Source organism: Ostrea edulis, chromosome 2 (genome assembly GCF_947568905.1).
Source record: "Ostrea edulis chromosome 2, xbOstEdul1.1, whole genome shotgun sequence".
In the NCBI taxonomy this organism is placed as follows: domain Eukaryota; kingdom Metazoa; phylum Mollusca; class Bivalvia; order Ostreida; family Ostreidae; genus Ostrea; species Ostrea edulis.
This window is the reverse complement of record NC_079165.1, coordinates 97,140,798-97,158,515: the sequence shown is the minus strand read 5'-3', so window position 1 is coordinate 97,158,515 and position 17,718 is coordinate 97,140,798. Positions and strand designations below refer to the sequence as shown.

At 34.5% G+C, this 17,718-nt stretch overlaps 1 protein-coding gene across 3 annotated transcripts in view; it reads right to left on the bottom strand.

The window, feature by feature from the left end:
• Positions 1–3,917: 3,917 nt before the first annotated feature.
• Positions 3,918–17,718, bottom strand: part of LOC125680383 (uncharacterized) — a 16,803-nt gene continuing 3,002 nt past the window's right edge. The window contains exons 3-9 of one of the 3 annotated variants that reach the window (XR_007371936.2): positions 14,450–14,632; positions 13,208–13,320; positions 12,734–12,937; positions 10,671–10,824; positions 10,373–10,433; positions 7,169–9,628; positions 3,918–4,277 (exon numbers count right to left, since the gene is read on the bottom strand). Coding sequence is in view for 2 of the 3 variants with exons in the window: in XM_048919939.2 (XP_048775896.1) it covers positions 8,038–9,628; positions 10,373–10,433; positions 10,671–10,824; positions 12,734–12,937; positions 13,208–13,320; positions 14,450–14,632 (2,306 nt within the window). In the remaining variant the exon portion in view is untranslated. Of the gene's footprint in view, positions 9,629–10,372; positions 10,434–10,670; positions 10,825–12,733; positions 12,938–13,207; positions 13,321–14,449; positions 14,633–17,718 lie in introns of all 3 variants that reach the window. The other 2 variants (XM_048919939.2, XM_048919940.2) reach the window with 2 other exon arrangements.

Genomic DNA, 17,718 nt, shown 5'->3' with positions numbered 1-17,718 from the left:
CTATCTTTTTCGGGGTTAAGGTGGGGTCAAGGACACTGGAAGAGTTTCTGGACAACTATTTGCCAAACTTCCAGAGATGGTACTTTAAATACAACCTATAGTTGCTTTTACTTTTCCAAAATTAAATATCAATTTGAAAGGGAGATACTGTTTTAGCGATTTTTGTTATTTACGATTTTTTTTAATTATCATTTTTTTTAAAGCACTTATTTATTTCTATATTTCATTCAATGTTTATTCAGTTTCATCGTTTTATTTATTTTATTCACAAAGATTGGGCAGCAAGCACAGCCTATTTTTAGGCCTCTCCCTCCCTCATTTGAAGCCAACACCCATTTCCCTATACATGTATATCAATTATCATCTGAAAGATTGGATAACCCAAATAAGATGAATTAACACTCCCCCCCCCCCCTTAAAAAAACATGCACTTGATCCCTTTCATTTAATCACATTACAATGTAAATTAACTAGAAATACATAGGAAAAATTTACGGATATATTAGGTGCAATTTTTTTTTAATTTCAATGAATTTAGAAATAGATTAGTGTATAGATTTTGGCGAAAATGCAAAAGCTGGGGTTGTTATATAGGAAAATTCCGTGATAGATACATACGTTTTAACAATGGTAAAGCATGTGCAAATTGTTTTACCGATTTCTATATCATACGTTTCTAAGTATTTTTTGTTCTTGATGAAGGAATTTAAGAACCTTTTCTTTGTCGGAAGCCGTACATCATTCTACTGTAACTTTTAATGACTACATATACATGCCATGGGTCTTTCAGACAATGTATATAAATAATAAATGTGAATATGCTACTAACCAGCAGCCAGTAAGAAAATTCATCAAAGTACTGAGAGTACTCAGATTGAATACTAAAAGTTGGCAAACAATCGATCAATATTGATCATTTTTCAAACAATTAATAAACATATTCTCAGTTATCAAGTTTGATAGTTGAAGACAATAGAGCTCACGTGAAAGTTCCTAATGTTACATCACGTAGGGTAATAATGAAGGTTAATAACAATTTAATCTTTGAGAGTCAACGAAAGGAGCATTGAGGAAGTACGGGACTCCTTGGACTATCATTTCCTGCCCTCAGTTTGCAGCTCTAGGGGTACCACGTGGAGGTCCCCGAGGATGAGGCCACATTTTAAATCTTTCTAATGATTGAATATGGGGTGATCGAATGAAACAAAACTGCTAAAGGGATAGAGAGCACTGTAGTCAAACATATAGAACCCTACAGAGGGGTCAAATAGGCTTTAAAGGGCAATTGAGCTTACCTGAAAGTTCCTAATTTTACATCACACAGGGTCATAATAAAGGCAAATAACAGCTTACAGTGTATCTTTGAAGAGTCCATGAAAGGAGTATGCAGGAAAGATAGTGGATCCCGAGGACTATCACTTTCCACTTCAGTTTGGAGCTGTACATAGGGATACTACCTGGGGGCTCCCGAGCGTAAACAACTTTTCAGAACTATCTAATGATTAAATATGGGGGTGATCTAATGAAAACCAACTAATAAAGGGATATAGAACAACATAGTCAACAACTAGGGGTCACATAGGCCTCCATGTCACACATTTCCAATAAATGAACATATATGGTACATGCAAGTTCTTGTATGATACACTGTATTTCTTTAAACGAATCTTATTACAACAAACTTCATAATTTGTGTTATCGAGTGGTACGCTAAAATAAGTACAACCCGGAAATACAGATGGGAAATTCCATCCCGGGGCATTTCCCCCAGAAGGAAACTTTACTCTCACTTCGTTCATTGGGGAACAAATATACTGGGGTGACTCCCACCCCCCCCCCCACCCCACCCCCACGGGGGGCATGTTTTTCCCCAGGGGGGTCTATTCTACAACACCGGGTCGAAAACACGACCATTCACTAGCTCGCGGCCTCGTGAATTATTCTCTGAAAGCGAGTTTCCACATATCTTTAGAAGATTTTAAAAGTTACAATTCTCCTTTAAATTTTATCTAACTTCCAGTCTTCTTTAAAGATCTGGGTCCATATTGGTTTACAATACGAGTAATCATAATTTCCTTGTTAACTAGTTTTTTGTACATTTGTAAATTTCAAATGCACTTGCAAGGCTACCCTCTTACACCCAACTAGTTTTCAAGGTTGAATATAAAAGGATTTGCATGTCACTTACTGAAATGCTATTTTACAAGTGACAATGTTGAGCAGGAATTCCCGGATGGCTCAGCTTTTTGGTCAATGAATACACAAACAAGAGCCCCACAGGCCTTATCGGTCACCTGAATACTAGTGAAAAAGTATCACTACTTCCATGGGCTATAAAATCTTGGAAAAAATTTCCTGTTCTGAATATCTAAGCTAAATTCTAATGTTCAGCAACAGTATAAAACAAGATGTGTTCTTAAAACTTCACTGCCTTCAAAAGTACATACACTGATGAAAGGCTTTAAATAATAGGTGTATTAATATTAAAACATCAAAAGGTATGACTAATTTGACTAATCCTTTTCTGTTATTCCTAAGTATGCATTTAGATTTTATACATTATCAGCAAACTTACACATAAATACAATATATACCAAGTGTTGCCCCACCCTGGGGTCAGGACCCTTACTCCGGGGATCATCAAATTTACAATTTTGGTAAAAAAAACTACTTGCTCTATCCATTTAGTTTCAATTTAGTATCAACAGCACTATAAAGATGTTATTTAAGTGTTTTACACATAAACACTATATACCAAGTTTGGCCCTGCCCTGGGGTGAGAACCCCTACTCCAGGGATCATGAAATTTACAATTTTGGTAGAGGCCTTCCTGCTCTCCTTCACCATGCATTTAGTTTTTCTTACACGTGTACGGTTCTTGAGAAGATTTTTGAAAATTGGTAAATTTTTGGCAGTTCTTGCCCCACCCCTAAGACCCCAGGGGTACAGGAAACCTGAAATTTACAATTTATGTCCCCCTTGTTCAAAGATGCTTCATACCAAATATGAAAAAAAATTGGAAAGACAGTTATCAAGAAGTTAAAAATGTCTATTGTTCACATATTTAATAACTGACCATTTGGCCCCACCCTGATACCAAAACCCCTAACCCTGAGATCATCAAATTTACAATTTTGGTAAATGATTACCTGCTCTTTCTAAATATCTATTCAGTTTCAATATAGGATCAACAGCACGAAAGATGTTATTTATATGTTTTACACATAAACACTATATAACAAGTTTGGCCCCACCCTGGGGTCAGAACCCCTACCCCGGGGATCATGAAATTTACAATTTTGGTAGAGGCCTTCCTGCTCTCCATCACCATGCATTTAGGTTTTCTTACACATGTGCTGTTCTTGAGAAGAAGATTTTTGAAAATTTGTCAATTTTGGACAGTTTTTGCCCCACCCCTAAGGCCCCAGGGGTGCTGGAGACCTAGAATTTACAATTGATGTTCCCCTTGTCCAAAAGATACTTCATACGAAATATGAAAAGAATCGGACTGGTAGTTATCAAGAAGAAGTTAAAAATGTTCAATTGTTAACGCACGACGGATGACAACCGATTGCAATAGGTCACCCGAGTTTAGAGAGTTTAACAATATCGCAGTGTCAATCATAATTACATGAAATTTATCTATTTCAGAGAAGATTTTGGAGTTTTTCACATTGAATGTGAATATACAGAATGCTAGAATAAGATTGGATTCAAGGGGGAAACTTGCCATAGCTATATATTTTAGCATTAAACCTCTAAAAACAATCCCACAAACATCTATTACTCATCAATTTTTAAGTATCCAATACTCAAATAATTAGGATTGTCTGGGGATGGTACTTTTTTGAATCTGAGTAGGCTCCTTTTGTTTACATTTCATACATTAGTTTCAACAAAACAAGACAAGATAGGCATGTAAATTTGGTATTTAATTGCTATTTTGTAAAATTAACAACCATAAACATTTAAAAGCATAAGTAAGGAAACTATAGTATACTATTAATAATTCTAAAATCTGCAGTTTCATCTAAGTTTTGTTTGACAATTGATTTTTTTTTAATGTTACAGGATTACAAACAGGAACAGTGGTAAGCTATTTTTCACACTATGTGCTATCTGAGGAGAGCAAGAGAACGTCATTTAATGACAATAATAAGTATCATTTCTTTAAACAACCATCTGTTAAAAAGTCATGTTTGGTCTCCAACCACGTTAAAAACAAACTTTAATAGTATCTAATGACAATAATGAATACCATTTCTTTAAACAACCATCTGTAAAAAAAAAAAAATGTTTTAGAAAATCATGTTTGGTCTCCAACCATGTTAAAACCAAACTTTAATAGTTTTGTTCTTACCATTTTAAAACGTCTGTAATTAAAATGTTTATGAGATTTCCCATATATCTATTAATTATCATACATGATAGAAATACTACTTCATGATGTTATCAGAGTGTAATTAAGCCAATCCTGAGTGAGTACTAATGCCACAGTGTAGTACAGTATTATTTCAGATGACATTATCATGCTCAGTGCCTTTCGTACTGCAGACAAACATTCACTCAAACATCAAAGTGCCCTACCATAAGCTCCTCCTAATTTACGTAAAAAAATAAATGACCTGTCCAAAATTGGCAATAATAATTTTAAAAAAAAATCATTTACAAGAACAGATGAAATCAAATTTGTTCATACACATAGTAGTTAAGTAAGAGTAGACGTGTTCATCATTTCATAAATAATAAACTATATGATGAATTAAAACAAACTTATAAAATACAAACTTATAAACAACTTTAAACAAAATTAATCATATAAGATTTTCTCCAAAATACTCCATCAGGCAAATTCAACAAAGTATGCCATCAACAAAATGTCCATGGGCATTTTTAACTGTCAACCAAGTATCACAAAAAGCAGAACATAAATTAGAGGTGTTGAATCTTTAAAACTCCCGAGAAATGCATGTACCGATGGCAAAAAAGGATGATTAATTCTCCTGATTTTGGTCATAAGTAAACTTTACGTCAAGCATGAAACGCTAATTTACTAAGCTGTGGTCCTGACATTTTTTTCAGTTTAAACTATAATTATTTTATTTGTAAATATCATTAGACAGTGCATTCAAGAAATATCGCGGAAACATTTCAAAATTTATTTCTTATATATTGTCCTTGACCTTGTTTCAGGGTCATGACACGTTATACAGTTATAAGCAAATTTGTGCAAAGTATGCGACAGATGTTTAGAAATAAAGAGTATTTCAAAAGATATCATCATGCATTTTCAGTTTATGAGCCACAGAGTCCCACTCTGGAACTTTGAGGTTATGAATTTCACCATTTTGATATAGACCTCCATGCTCATTATCCATTCACCCAGTTTGAGTGCTAGATATTCAGAGTCATTTTGACAATAAGATCTCCTCTGAAATAGCCTTCATGCTCATCATCACTACACACACAGTCTTTTGTTAGGGAGAAAAGATTTTTACAGATATAAATATTGTAGCCCCCGCCTGGAACATGACCCTTGAATTTCACAAATTTGACAGAGGCCTCTATGCTCGATATAACTATACATCTAGTTTGTTTCTTAAATGTTCTGGAGTACCGTAGAAAAGATTTTTTAAAATGCAATGTATTTACATTGTATTATCCATATAGCCTGACCCTGGGACCACACATTTCACAAGTTTATATTATGGACCCAGTTTTTATGGCAGGTTCTCAGTTTTTAAGGCAGGTTCTCAGGAGGAGAGTAGACTTTTAAAGATGGTACCATTTCTTCAGGTTTCAGTCCTATAATTTTTGTTCACCTAACCCAAAGTAATTTCAATGGAAATTGTCCATGCTGTTTCTGAGAAGTTAAAAATGATAATGATGCAGGCACAGATACAACCTAAAAAATGTATTGTACTCAACCAAAATAAAAGACAATCCTTCCAGTGGTAAAAATATTGCTTAGTTTAAAATGCATGTACAAAAGTATACATTATCTAAAGGGGCATTAGCTGTCATTTTGTCACCAAAAATTGAATTCAAGGAAAATATGCTCTATATTATATATTTCAGTAATAACACCATTATTTAAAACACTTTTAAATCTCAAAGCAGGCACATAAATATGTAATTCTGGTGAATAGATAATAGAATTGACTTGCTAGACTTAATTAAATAATTATTGGCTTGCAAGACAATTATTCTTTCCTCTATATTTCTTTACACTAAAAGCTGTTATCTAATGTACTTTTATCAGGTTTTTCTTGTTTTTGTACAAAATAAATGTTTTATTAGTCATTTATATATATTCCCATGCCATTGAGAGAGTTTGAGAAGAAAAAAAAGGTTGCCATCACTTTCACAGCCAATGCCCCTTTAATGTGAAGTAAATGATGTAAATGTCACATGTAAAAGTAAAACTGACTGCAAACCAATCAAATAACACCAATCCATCAATAACATTCTACATATCATCTACATATCATAAACAATCACTGGGCTTAATTTTATTGTTAAGATTTACTGCTCATTATGATAATTACTTATCGATTTATCCATCCACCAATTTGTTATCCACTAGCAGACCACTACACAAGATAAAACAATCAATAAAAGAAATCGTTCTCATCATTACTCTGTATAAATTGCCATTTAAGAGTTGAAATAAAAAAAAATTGAAATGAAAATGTGTTCTCAACATTAATTATCATTACACTGGCTGTTAAGAAACAATGAAATGGGTAAATTATGACTATCATGCTCATTGCACATTGGTACCTGAATGGAAATTACAAGTACTGGTATTATGTAAGTAAACCTATAAAAATATATATACAATAAACGAAAAATGTATTCAGGCTGACACATAATCATAATTAGTGTAAAAGAGTTAATGTTTCTCCTACATTCAATGAATGATGCATCCTGGATTACTGAGTGGTCAACAAACTGGAGGTACATAACTGTCCCCCGAGCTGGTGATCGTGATTCCCAATGGTAATATTTTGATTACACCTTAAAGCTTACTTTCTCATACACATGCACATCTTACTACAGTGGAAATCTGTTACATAGAGGAAAGAAATTTGTTATTTGGAAATAAAGTTATCTAGGTCTAATCAGGGGTGTACAGAAATTTAACCCGGGTTGTGTCTATATTCACCCTTCAGGTTTTGGATGAATATTGAAATCCACCAATCATTAGAGCCAGATAACTGACAGTCAGCCCCCTCAACCCTGTATTCCAACAACATTAGGTTACCATTATGTGTTGGTCTGTACCATAAATTGGATTCCTATAAAATAAATGACAACAATTAATTGCATACTATGCTATTCCTTTGACACAATGGAACCACTAGTCTTCTTAAATCAGTCAACAATGACAGGGTGTTAAACACCCATTATATTACACTATATATAACAATGGATAAACATGATGTTTTAATATTCATACATAACAGGGACTTGCTGCTACTGAACCTCTGTGAACACAATACATTATGCCTTAGCCTGTATTACACATCTACCACATTAGAAAACAATATTTTACTCATTAAAATACCAAATATTTAGTCACAAATGTATACAAAATCTAAGAGGAGATTAATAAAAAAACCAAACCAAAATTCACTTGAAGGGATGTCAGCTCAAAAGAACTTTTGTTTCAATAGCTTGTACCGGTTCTCCTGTTGGTTTTTTTAATATATTGATCTACATATGTACACATTCCATATTCCGTTGCTAGTGAGCAAAACCCCATTTTATGGGGAACCAATACAATATCAAAAATGTATGTACAATTACACATACATGTACAATAAAATTTGTATATATTGAGATACAGCAATGGGCAAGAAAGAGATAGATATATGTGTATACAAAGACAAACAATTATACATAAAAAGAAAGGTATAAACTTTTGATTTTGCTATATTTCATGTGACAATGTTAATACTAATTAGACAACATTAAACACAATTTTTTTTTTTACTGTAAATGTGTTTAAAAACATTTAATTTTTTTAACCAATCAGCAGACAGTTTCAGCTTTGCTGCTGCTGCTTGATGACTGGCGCCTCATTTCTGTGCTATGCCTGCTTCCTACACTGCTGCTGCCTATGTCACTGCCAGATCTATTGTGGATTATGCTGTTGCTACCAGTGTTACTAGAAATATCACTGCCCGAGCGAGTATGTGCAACATTTACATAGGAGGAAGATCTTTCTCGCTTCCGTAGTGGGGGTGACACTGCATTGACAAGATCTCTACGATTTGCTGCAGGTGATTTTGTAAATCGATTGCCAGAGGGTGGAAGATCTTTCTTGGATACAGCAGGTGATTTAGATGCACTGCTATGTCTACTTCCAGATGGAGGCAGATCCCTGTTGGATACAGCTGATACTTTAGAGTAACTGTTGTGTCTACTGCTGGGTGGGGTATTCTCTGTACTATCTGTGCCTTTGTTCTTGGGTTTTCTAAATGAGCGGGACCTCTCTGTGAAGTAGACTTCTTTTCCCCCTATGCTTATGAGTGGGATGCTGGTCTGTCTCGTTAGTGTTCCAACAGGACTGCTGGGATTACTACTGCTCCCAACACTTCTCCTATCCTTCACATCTCGAGATTTTCTGAACAAGTTCAACAATGATTTACTCTTACGTTTACTGTCTAGCTTGTTGGGGTATGCTTTTGCATCAGTGAATTTGTCTTTAGTGCTGATCTGCATGAAGTTAGGATTTGATATAGATCTAGTAAGAGTATCCTCCCTTGCCCCATCATTAAATCTCTTTCTTACTTCACCCACAGAAGGATTAGGACTGGCATCAACAGTTCCTTTTAGTCCATTTATATTGTAATAGTGGTCCATGGATCCTCTCCTATCATCATTTATCATTTCCATGCTACCTCTAAAATTGTGAAGATTTTGAAAAGGTGCCTGAGGTTTGGCAAGGTCATATGGTCTATCTCCACCCTGATCCACACTTCTTCTCCTTGGTGATTCAGACACAGCTGAGTTCAAATTGTAAGAATCTAACTGTTCACAACTTGAAGATCTTAGCCTGTATTTACTTGTTCTTTGTCTGTCATTTGAATTTCTCATGTTTTTTGATCGTGGAAGACTACTAAATTGCACTGTATCTTGTTCGTGTGTTGGTAGAATATATTGTTCTGGATAGCCTGAGTTCCTCGTTGGTTCCACTTCTGCACTATGTCTTGGGGTAAGATACCCACCTTGTGAAGGCAATGTTGCAGTTCTGTCCATAGGACTATAAGCTGTAGCCTCCTGAAATGTTGGAGGTGGGGTCCAATTCCCAACAGGAGAAAACTGAGACGAAATGCTGTTAGGTACACCACCACTGGAGCTGGAATTCATCCGAAAGTATGCTTGACTGACTCTTGCATCTCCAGCTGGTATGGTAAGGGGTTTGGTCTGGGAGTCACGGTCAGTAGATCTTTTCGATGAATGGGCTGATGATGGTGGTGGCATAGGTGGTCGATCCACCAAAGAGTCTGATACACCATTCTGAAAACTATGATTGACTACTTGAGCAGGTGATCTTTGCTGGTTTGTGTTCGTGGATGGGGACTGTGATGGAAATCTGCTTGGAAGTGGAGGCGGTCTACTGAAAAAACAAGAGGTACTGTGAGCAATGCTCACTAAGAATACCCCCCGCTTACCCCAATCTCCCAAAGGGTGTTGGTAATAGGTATAAACTACCTCTTTTCTGAGTGTAAAAAAGAAATGGCATGACAAACCGAACCATATTGTACTTCGATGTCCAGTGCGCGTGACCTTTTGACCCCAAAATCGATAGGGAACATCTTCATCCCATGGGTAGTCCATATGTATGATATGGTGACTGTAGGTGGAAAGGATAACGCTTTAGAGCCCAGAAACCATATTGCTACTTCGATATCCAGTGCGCTTGACCTTTTGACCCCAAAATGGATAGGGAACATCTTCATCCCATGGGTAGTCCATGTATATGATATGGTGACGGTAGGTGGAAAGGATAATGCTTTAGAGCCCGGAAACCATTGCGTCCACAGACGGACAGACGGACAGACAGACAGACGGACAACCCGATTCCAGTATACCCCCCCCCCCCCTACAACTTGTTGCGGGGGGTGTAAAAATTGTGAAGCTGGCATCATTACATTGAATATACTAACAAATACAAGAGTTCTTGACTGTTACTTGCAATATAAATGTCTGCACTGTTTATTCATCAGAAAATGTCGAAATGATGTAAAATTTTAAAAATTAAAAAAAGTTATCCTTGTTAATCAGAAATGAGAAACACTGTACTTTGTCAGTGTCCAAAAGTGAAATAAGAGAAAAAGAAAACAATCATAAAGTGCTTTACCCTGTGTCTGACATTTGGCTGTTTTGTCTGACATGAACAACTGGTTTAGGTTTGGGAATTCCTTCAAAGAAATCCATTTTAGGTCTTGAAAACATTCCTCAACAAATTTTGTTTACAGAATCTATATTTCCAAAAAAGATGACACAAAAAATTCCACACATTTCAGTTTTTAAAATGTTTCTTGCAGTTATATTGTAGAAACATGAATCAAATAAAATCAATGATATCATGGATATACATATGTGTAAAAGTAACTGAAATGTACAACCCTACTAACTGTGCTAGTTGAAGTACTGACCAGCATTTGTGACTGTGAAGTTCCAGTTCTCCTGGAGGATCATGGGAAGCTCAGGTTGACTCATGGGTAATGTGGAAATCGTGGTAAGTGCAGATAACTTCTCTGACTCCACAATGTAATCCTCCATCTCCTCTGTTGTCCCTCTGCGTCCAGGCTATTGAACACAATTTAATGGTGATTAATGTGCAGAAAACAAATTCAAACTGAACACTGCTCCTATGTATGAACATCAATATACAGTAAAACTCGGATATAGCGAATTTCTGCGAACACTCTATAAAAATTCGCTATAAGAGTAATTCGCTATACGTTTATAGCAAATTCATAATTCAAATATAACGAATTCGTTATAAAACTGATTTGTTCTACATGTATATCAGTTGTATAAGAAAGCGTTAATCGATATACTTGCGTTTGTAATGTCTCTAGGAGAAATTAAGCCTATAAATTTTCGAGAAGAAATATTTTTATACAAGAAATATACACATTGATTTATATATGATAATTTATCTTGATGGATTATTAAGTCACGCAAGAACATGTCGGGAGAAAAATGTCAACAAAATTATGTGTGATACATACATGTACAAACAGTCTATTGCAGTTGTCATTCACTTGTTGCTTTACACAAATAAAGGAGTGCATGATAAAATAAATGCAATCCAATTTCAAATTTAATTAACGAGAATAGTAAACAATACCGACAATATATTTGTTAAATGTATGTGTAAGTATTGTTTTGTGTTAACAACCTTTTTTGAAAAAATACAAACAGAAATTTCGTAATAAGTGTGGATCCTTTATGGTAATGAAAAGTGATTGTTAAAAATCACGAGTTTAAAATTTAAAAAATCGTTATAAAAGGTGATTTTTACGTTCATTTTTAATTCAAGGGGAATAGGAATTTACTTCGTTATATCCGTAAATTTGCTATATCCGTGTTTGTTATAGACACAGATTTTTATATAGAATATATAAAGAATTTGCCGGGGAAATCGTTTTCACTTCGCTATAGCCGTAATTTCGCTATATCAGTGTTTGCTATATTCGAGTTTTACTGTACATAAATATATATAGTTTAAACATTACTTTAGAAAAATATATGGTATTTTCACATAAGAATTTTTTTTTTTAAATTGCAAAAATTATTAAGTTTGACTCATCTATTTAAAAAAAAAGTATATGTTATCATGGAAGTTGCAAGATAACCTTTGAAGTCGAGAAACATTGATTTGAAATATAAAAGTTGAGGCACAAGCCAAACAACATTTTGAGACTGAGGTTATCCCACATACAACATCAATGAAAACAAGAACTTTATTTCTATTCTACTACGGCTCAGAAATATACAGCTGATCTATTCCCTATACAGTTATGAATTAGGTCACTTTTGATGTCATATGGTAGCTTCCGAAATGGAATACTGGCACATGTATTTTGCTAGAGATATTTCAGTATTCAGTTTGATGGATTATAATATTATTGTATCATTTGATCTGCACTGAATATATAGTTCAATAAAACTACACACATATGGAAGAAGGTCAACTTGTTTGTGCACTGTCATGTTGATTTACACATGTATTAATCTCGGAATGCTCACAATTGCTTTTTTGTTGAATGTCAAATATTCTTCAGTCTTTTATAGCTTTGTTTGTAAAATACATTGAATAATTTTTAGGTTATGTGTCATCAATTTTAATGTTGCATAAGTAAAACAGTGGGTACGATTGCAGAAGAGTCATAAAATAAGTTTACATATATTAAATAACTGTTTTAAGGCAATACACAACTGGTCAAAGACATGAAACCAATATGGTATCATTAATTATTACATTTTAAACCCATGTATTTATTTTTCTTGTTGAAGTTTAATATATATCACTGTTCTGATAATCTATGGATTAATCTGAGTATATTGGAGAATAATGGGCGTGGCATTTCTTTGATCTCTACAATAACTGGTAGAATGCCAAATAAAGAATGATATATGTTTAGTGTATAAAATGTTGTATCAACTGATTATATTGACTTTATTCAACACTGTGAATAAGTGTACCTACCTGTGTCTTGCTAAGAGCATTCACTATGTGTTGATCCAAGAGGTCATATATATAGTTATCTTTGCCTTTCTGAGTCTGGAAGACGTACATGCCATCCCCCATTGGAGCCACTCTCCCCGCCTCCAACATAAACTTGCCCTGACCACTGGCCTCAAAATACCGCACACTCTTCAGTGGCCACTGAGCCAGTACAGATCTGGTACTCTACAAGTGTTAGTACAATTATTCACAGTTCATTTAAAGACAAGCCAGTACAGATCTGGTACTCTACAAGTGTTAGTACAATTATTCACGGTTCATTTAAAGACAAAGCAGGAAAACAGATTTCCAGGAACATGGAAAGATCATAGTACACCATGAAATGCAAATAGATTGTAAAAAGTGAGATAAAAAAAATAGTAATAGGTATAACTATTAAGTGTTTGATAAAATGCCTGGTAAATCAATGATACTAGTATGAGAAATGCTATGTACTTGTAAAGCTAGAGTTATTCCCCATGGTGCTATATGTAGAATACAATTGGTTCCTTTTGCACCAATTCTTCTCTGAGATTCTGAGTTTTCTGGCTGAACAATGATCATATCATCTGAAAAAGTCAAAAAATAACCCTAAAAATGGTGCAATGGTGTACATTTGAATGCACAAAGTTACTGAAATCAAAACAAAATGTGCATCTTTCTGAACTTCTGGGATGAGAATAACAGATTCCAATACATTATAAGTGGTAATTTTAGCAAGATGTAAAGTTAGAATGAAGTTAATCATTCAGACATTGATTTTTTTATGTACAATTGATTGGAAAGGAAGAAATTGTCAGGTAAATATAAACTACACTTTCCGTCTGAGTGCCTGCAGGTAAATATAAACTACACTTTCCGTCTGAGTGCCTGCAGGTAAATATAAACTACACTTTCCGTCTGAGTGCCTGCATTTTTGTACAGAACCTGTATTTACTGTAACAGTTTCAGTTGTAGGATAAAATCATCATGAATACTATAAAACTGAAGCAGTACTGGTTTGTGCATGATTACATTTGTATTTAAATAAACTTCAGTGTTTTATTGATTACAAGTATGTAAAATATCGGTCATCTAAGCTAATTTATAGAGTGATCCTCTGTTACAAGACCCAAGAAAGATAACTCATTTCCCATGATGGAATGAATTGTTCGTGACCTCAAGCTAATAATGCCAAAATTAGATTCTCACTAAAAATTATTTAGCATGTTTAAAAAGAGATGCTTAATTTAGCTTTTGTTCTATTTATGTATACTCTCCTGTGTGATGTCTGTATATACCATATTTATGTTATTTTGTTTCTGATGAGCTGTTTGGCTCAAGGATAATAAAGAACTTGAATAGTCTGACTAAAAATTATACTTATACATGTAATGTTTTGAGAAACATGCCTCTTTCAGATGGAAAAAGAACAAAAGTAGGCTTGGCGTTTTGTAATACATGTATATCACTGTCTAGGCTTGGTGTTTTGTATATCACTGTCTAGGCTTGGTGTTTTGTATATCACTGTCTAGGCTTGGTGTTTTGTATATCACTGTCTAGGCTTGGTGTTTTGTATATCACTGTCTAGGCTTGGTGTTTTGTATATCACTGTCTAGACTCTTTCCCATTCAAAGATCAGAGGAAAGCTTTAAAATTTCTAGAAACTTCATTGACTGCTTTCATAAACATAGAGTGAGAAATATGAAATGTTACCACCTTTGATTTCTTTCTTCAGTTGCATTTGACTCTGGAGAAGGAAGACAAATATGTCCATGGGTCTCTGCTCGTCTGCTGATAAGCACAGATATTTGTCTTGTGTTGTCAGCTCGAACACATAGGCTCTGTTTCGAGTATTGGTTACTTTCTCTAATCTGTAGCTTGGCCATAATACAACTTTATCTATAATAAAGGGGGGAAAAACAACAGATTATCAAAGTAATACAAAGCTAAAACATCAAAGGGGCATTAGCTGTGAAAGTGATGGCTACCGATTTTTTTTTTCAAAATCTCTCAATGGCAAGGGAATATATACCAATGACTAACAAAAACATTTAATTTGTCCAAAAAGAAGAGAATCCTAATAGAATTATGTTAGATAACCACTTTTAGTATAAAGAAATATACATGTATAAGGAAAAATTATTGTCTTGCAAGACCATCAATCAAATTAAAATTAGATCCCCTCACATACTCGCTACAAATCAAAATTTATTAGATGTTGGATCTGCTCAAACGATGTTTGTGTAGCGAGTATGTGAGCGGATCCAACATCTAATTTTAATTAGATTGGCAAGACCATAATTATTCAATCATCAAAATCACATATTCATGCACCTGTTTTGAGGACAATCATTAATTACTGGTGTCTAATTACTGAAATACATACATGTAAGATACTAGGACAATTTTCATTGGATTAAATTTTTTGTGACAAAATGACAGCTTTATAGAACTGTGCCTGATGAATAATTTCATTGACTGGAAAACCAGATCATGGAGAACCTGGTATTATACAGAGGGACACCAAAATAAAAAAGAATTCAGCATGCAAGTTCTGAGAAATATTCATACTCTTTAAAAATATATGCCATGAAATAAAATCTAATAAGATATTTGATATTTATCATTTTGAAAAAAGAGAGATATAACTCATTAAATTACTGTACAATCATTTGAGCTAAGTTGTAGAAGTAATTTAACATTATTTACATGCATATGCTAATAATAAGGGTTGTGTATCATAAGGAAAAATGAATTACAGCAAATATACAAGACATGGTTTGATACTGTCTTAAAATATCTTAAGTAGAAAACTTGAGAGATGAGGCTTATTGAAAACTGATTGCCAAAATTGTTCACGTTATGTGAGAAAAACATCCCGTCACAGTAGAATAAGTTATAATGGGGCATCAATCAAATCACTTTACGCTGTTGAAGGGCAGTTGCATGATAATATAAAATTTAAGGTCACTCTCTTAAAATACAAGTTACACTGGAGATACAGCTGTAGAAGTGTGTAGCTCTCTGAACAAGATATTGGGACAGATCTGATCTTTCAGAGAGCTACAATTCTGCAGCTATATTGGAGCAAGAGTAAAAAAAAATGTGATAGAGCCATCATAGAGGGCATAGCATGCCAAGCCCTCTTTCCATTTTTGACCCCAGCCAAAATATCAATTATACCGGGTATTTCAAGACAGGTATAATTGTATTTTGTTTATGCTGAATGTGTTCTTATTTGGTGTAATCATGATTTAGCCCTTGTTTTGTGTTTGATAGTGGATAATGATTTACATTGTGGCACAACCATGCCAAATGTGCTAAAATATAATCATTTTTGAAAATACATGAGGGCATGACCTACTATAGTATGACGCTACTTCATAAAGCAACAAGTTAGCGCTTCATGAAAAATATGCCGGCATGAAGCCTTCATGTATTTTTAAAAACAAAATTTATTTTTTACATTTTACTTTTCATTTCTGTCAGAATATTCCAATCTTTTAAAATAGCCGTAATTATATCTATCAAGATTCATAATTATGCACATTGTTTACATTTATGAGGAAATGGTTATCATTTCAATTGGTAAAGAAATCGAAGGTAAAAACATTGGAAATGTAAATATGTCTCACCTTGTGGCATTATTTTCTAATTTCTAGGTCCATCACTTTCAAACAAGAGACCAACGGACCACACTACTCACCTCAGTCACCTGGCACTGCTGTTCAGCGGTTGTGATTTTTATGAGATTTTTTTCAATCTATATACCAAGCAGTTCCATTGAGGCAACCGAGGCAGCTGCCTCGGTAAAAAAAAACACCTTTTACGTTGTTAAAATGTTGATAGCTTCTGGGGGGCTGTGCCCCCCAGACCCCCTGCCTCGGTAATATTCGAACCCAAGCTACGCCTATGCCAAGGAAATATTTGACCACATGCATGTGGTCCCAACCTATCCTAGGGATCATGAAATTTACAATTTGGGTAGAGGCCTTTCTGCTCTATATCACTATACATTTAGTTTTTCTTAGACGTGCAGTTGCAGAGAAGATTTTTGAAATTTTGTCAATTTTTGCCCGCCCCTAAGGCCTCAGGGGTGCAGGAATCTTGTTACAATTTATCTCCCCCCCCCCCCCCATTTCAAAAATGCTTCATACCAAATTTGAAAAGAATTGGAATGATAGTTATCAAGATGTTAAAAAAGTTCAATTGTTAACTCATGGCAACATGCACACAATAACTTGTGCCTCATTGCAATAGTCTTATAGATCACCTGAATTTACTCTGGTGGCCTAAAAATACTGCATTCCTCATAATTTATAGTATTACAACAAGAATATCAGTAAAACTAATGGATGCTCCCCAAATTCCATCTAACCAATGAACTATTTCATATGACAAATGACTCTCACATTGATCAATACCAGTTGAAATTCAATATTGTTTAAATTTTTTTTCATATATAAGGTATATGTTGAGTGGTGTTGACCTTTACAAAATGACCTTGAGTGACCTTTGTCTGAAAGCCTTTTGCCTTTTACTTCTTTGTGTGATACATAATCAATATCTGTTCAAAAATTGTTGAAATAAAGAACTTTTTCCTAATGTAAGGTATATGATCTGAGTGTCCTTAAGACCAATTCAACTTAATTGATAGATTAACTTTGGCTGAAAGCCAATGGCCTGTTACTTATTTGTGTGATATATGATCAATACCTGTTCAAAGACTGTTAAAGTTCAGAACTTTTTCCTTATATAAGATTATGTTCTGAGTGACCTTGACCTTTCCAAAATGACCTTCATCCAAAGGTTCCTGTCCCAAGATATATTTGTGATCAATTTCTTATGATTGAATGATTGATTGAATATTGTTTAACGTCCCTCTCGAGAATATTTCACTCATATGGAGTAGGGCTGCAACGGGTACCCGAAATAATCGAAAACCGTGGGTTGTGTTGTTTGGGTCGGGTTCGGTTCCATCTTTC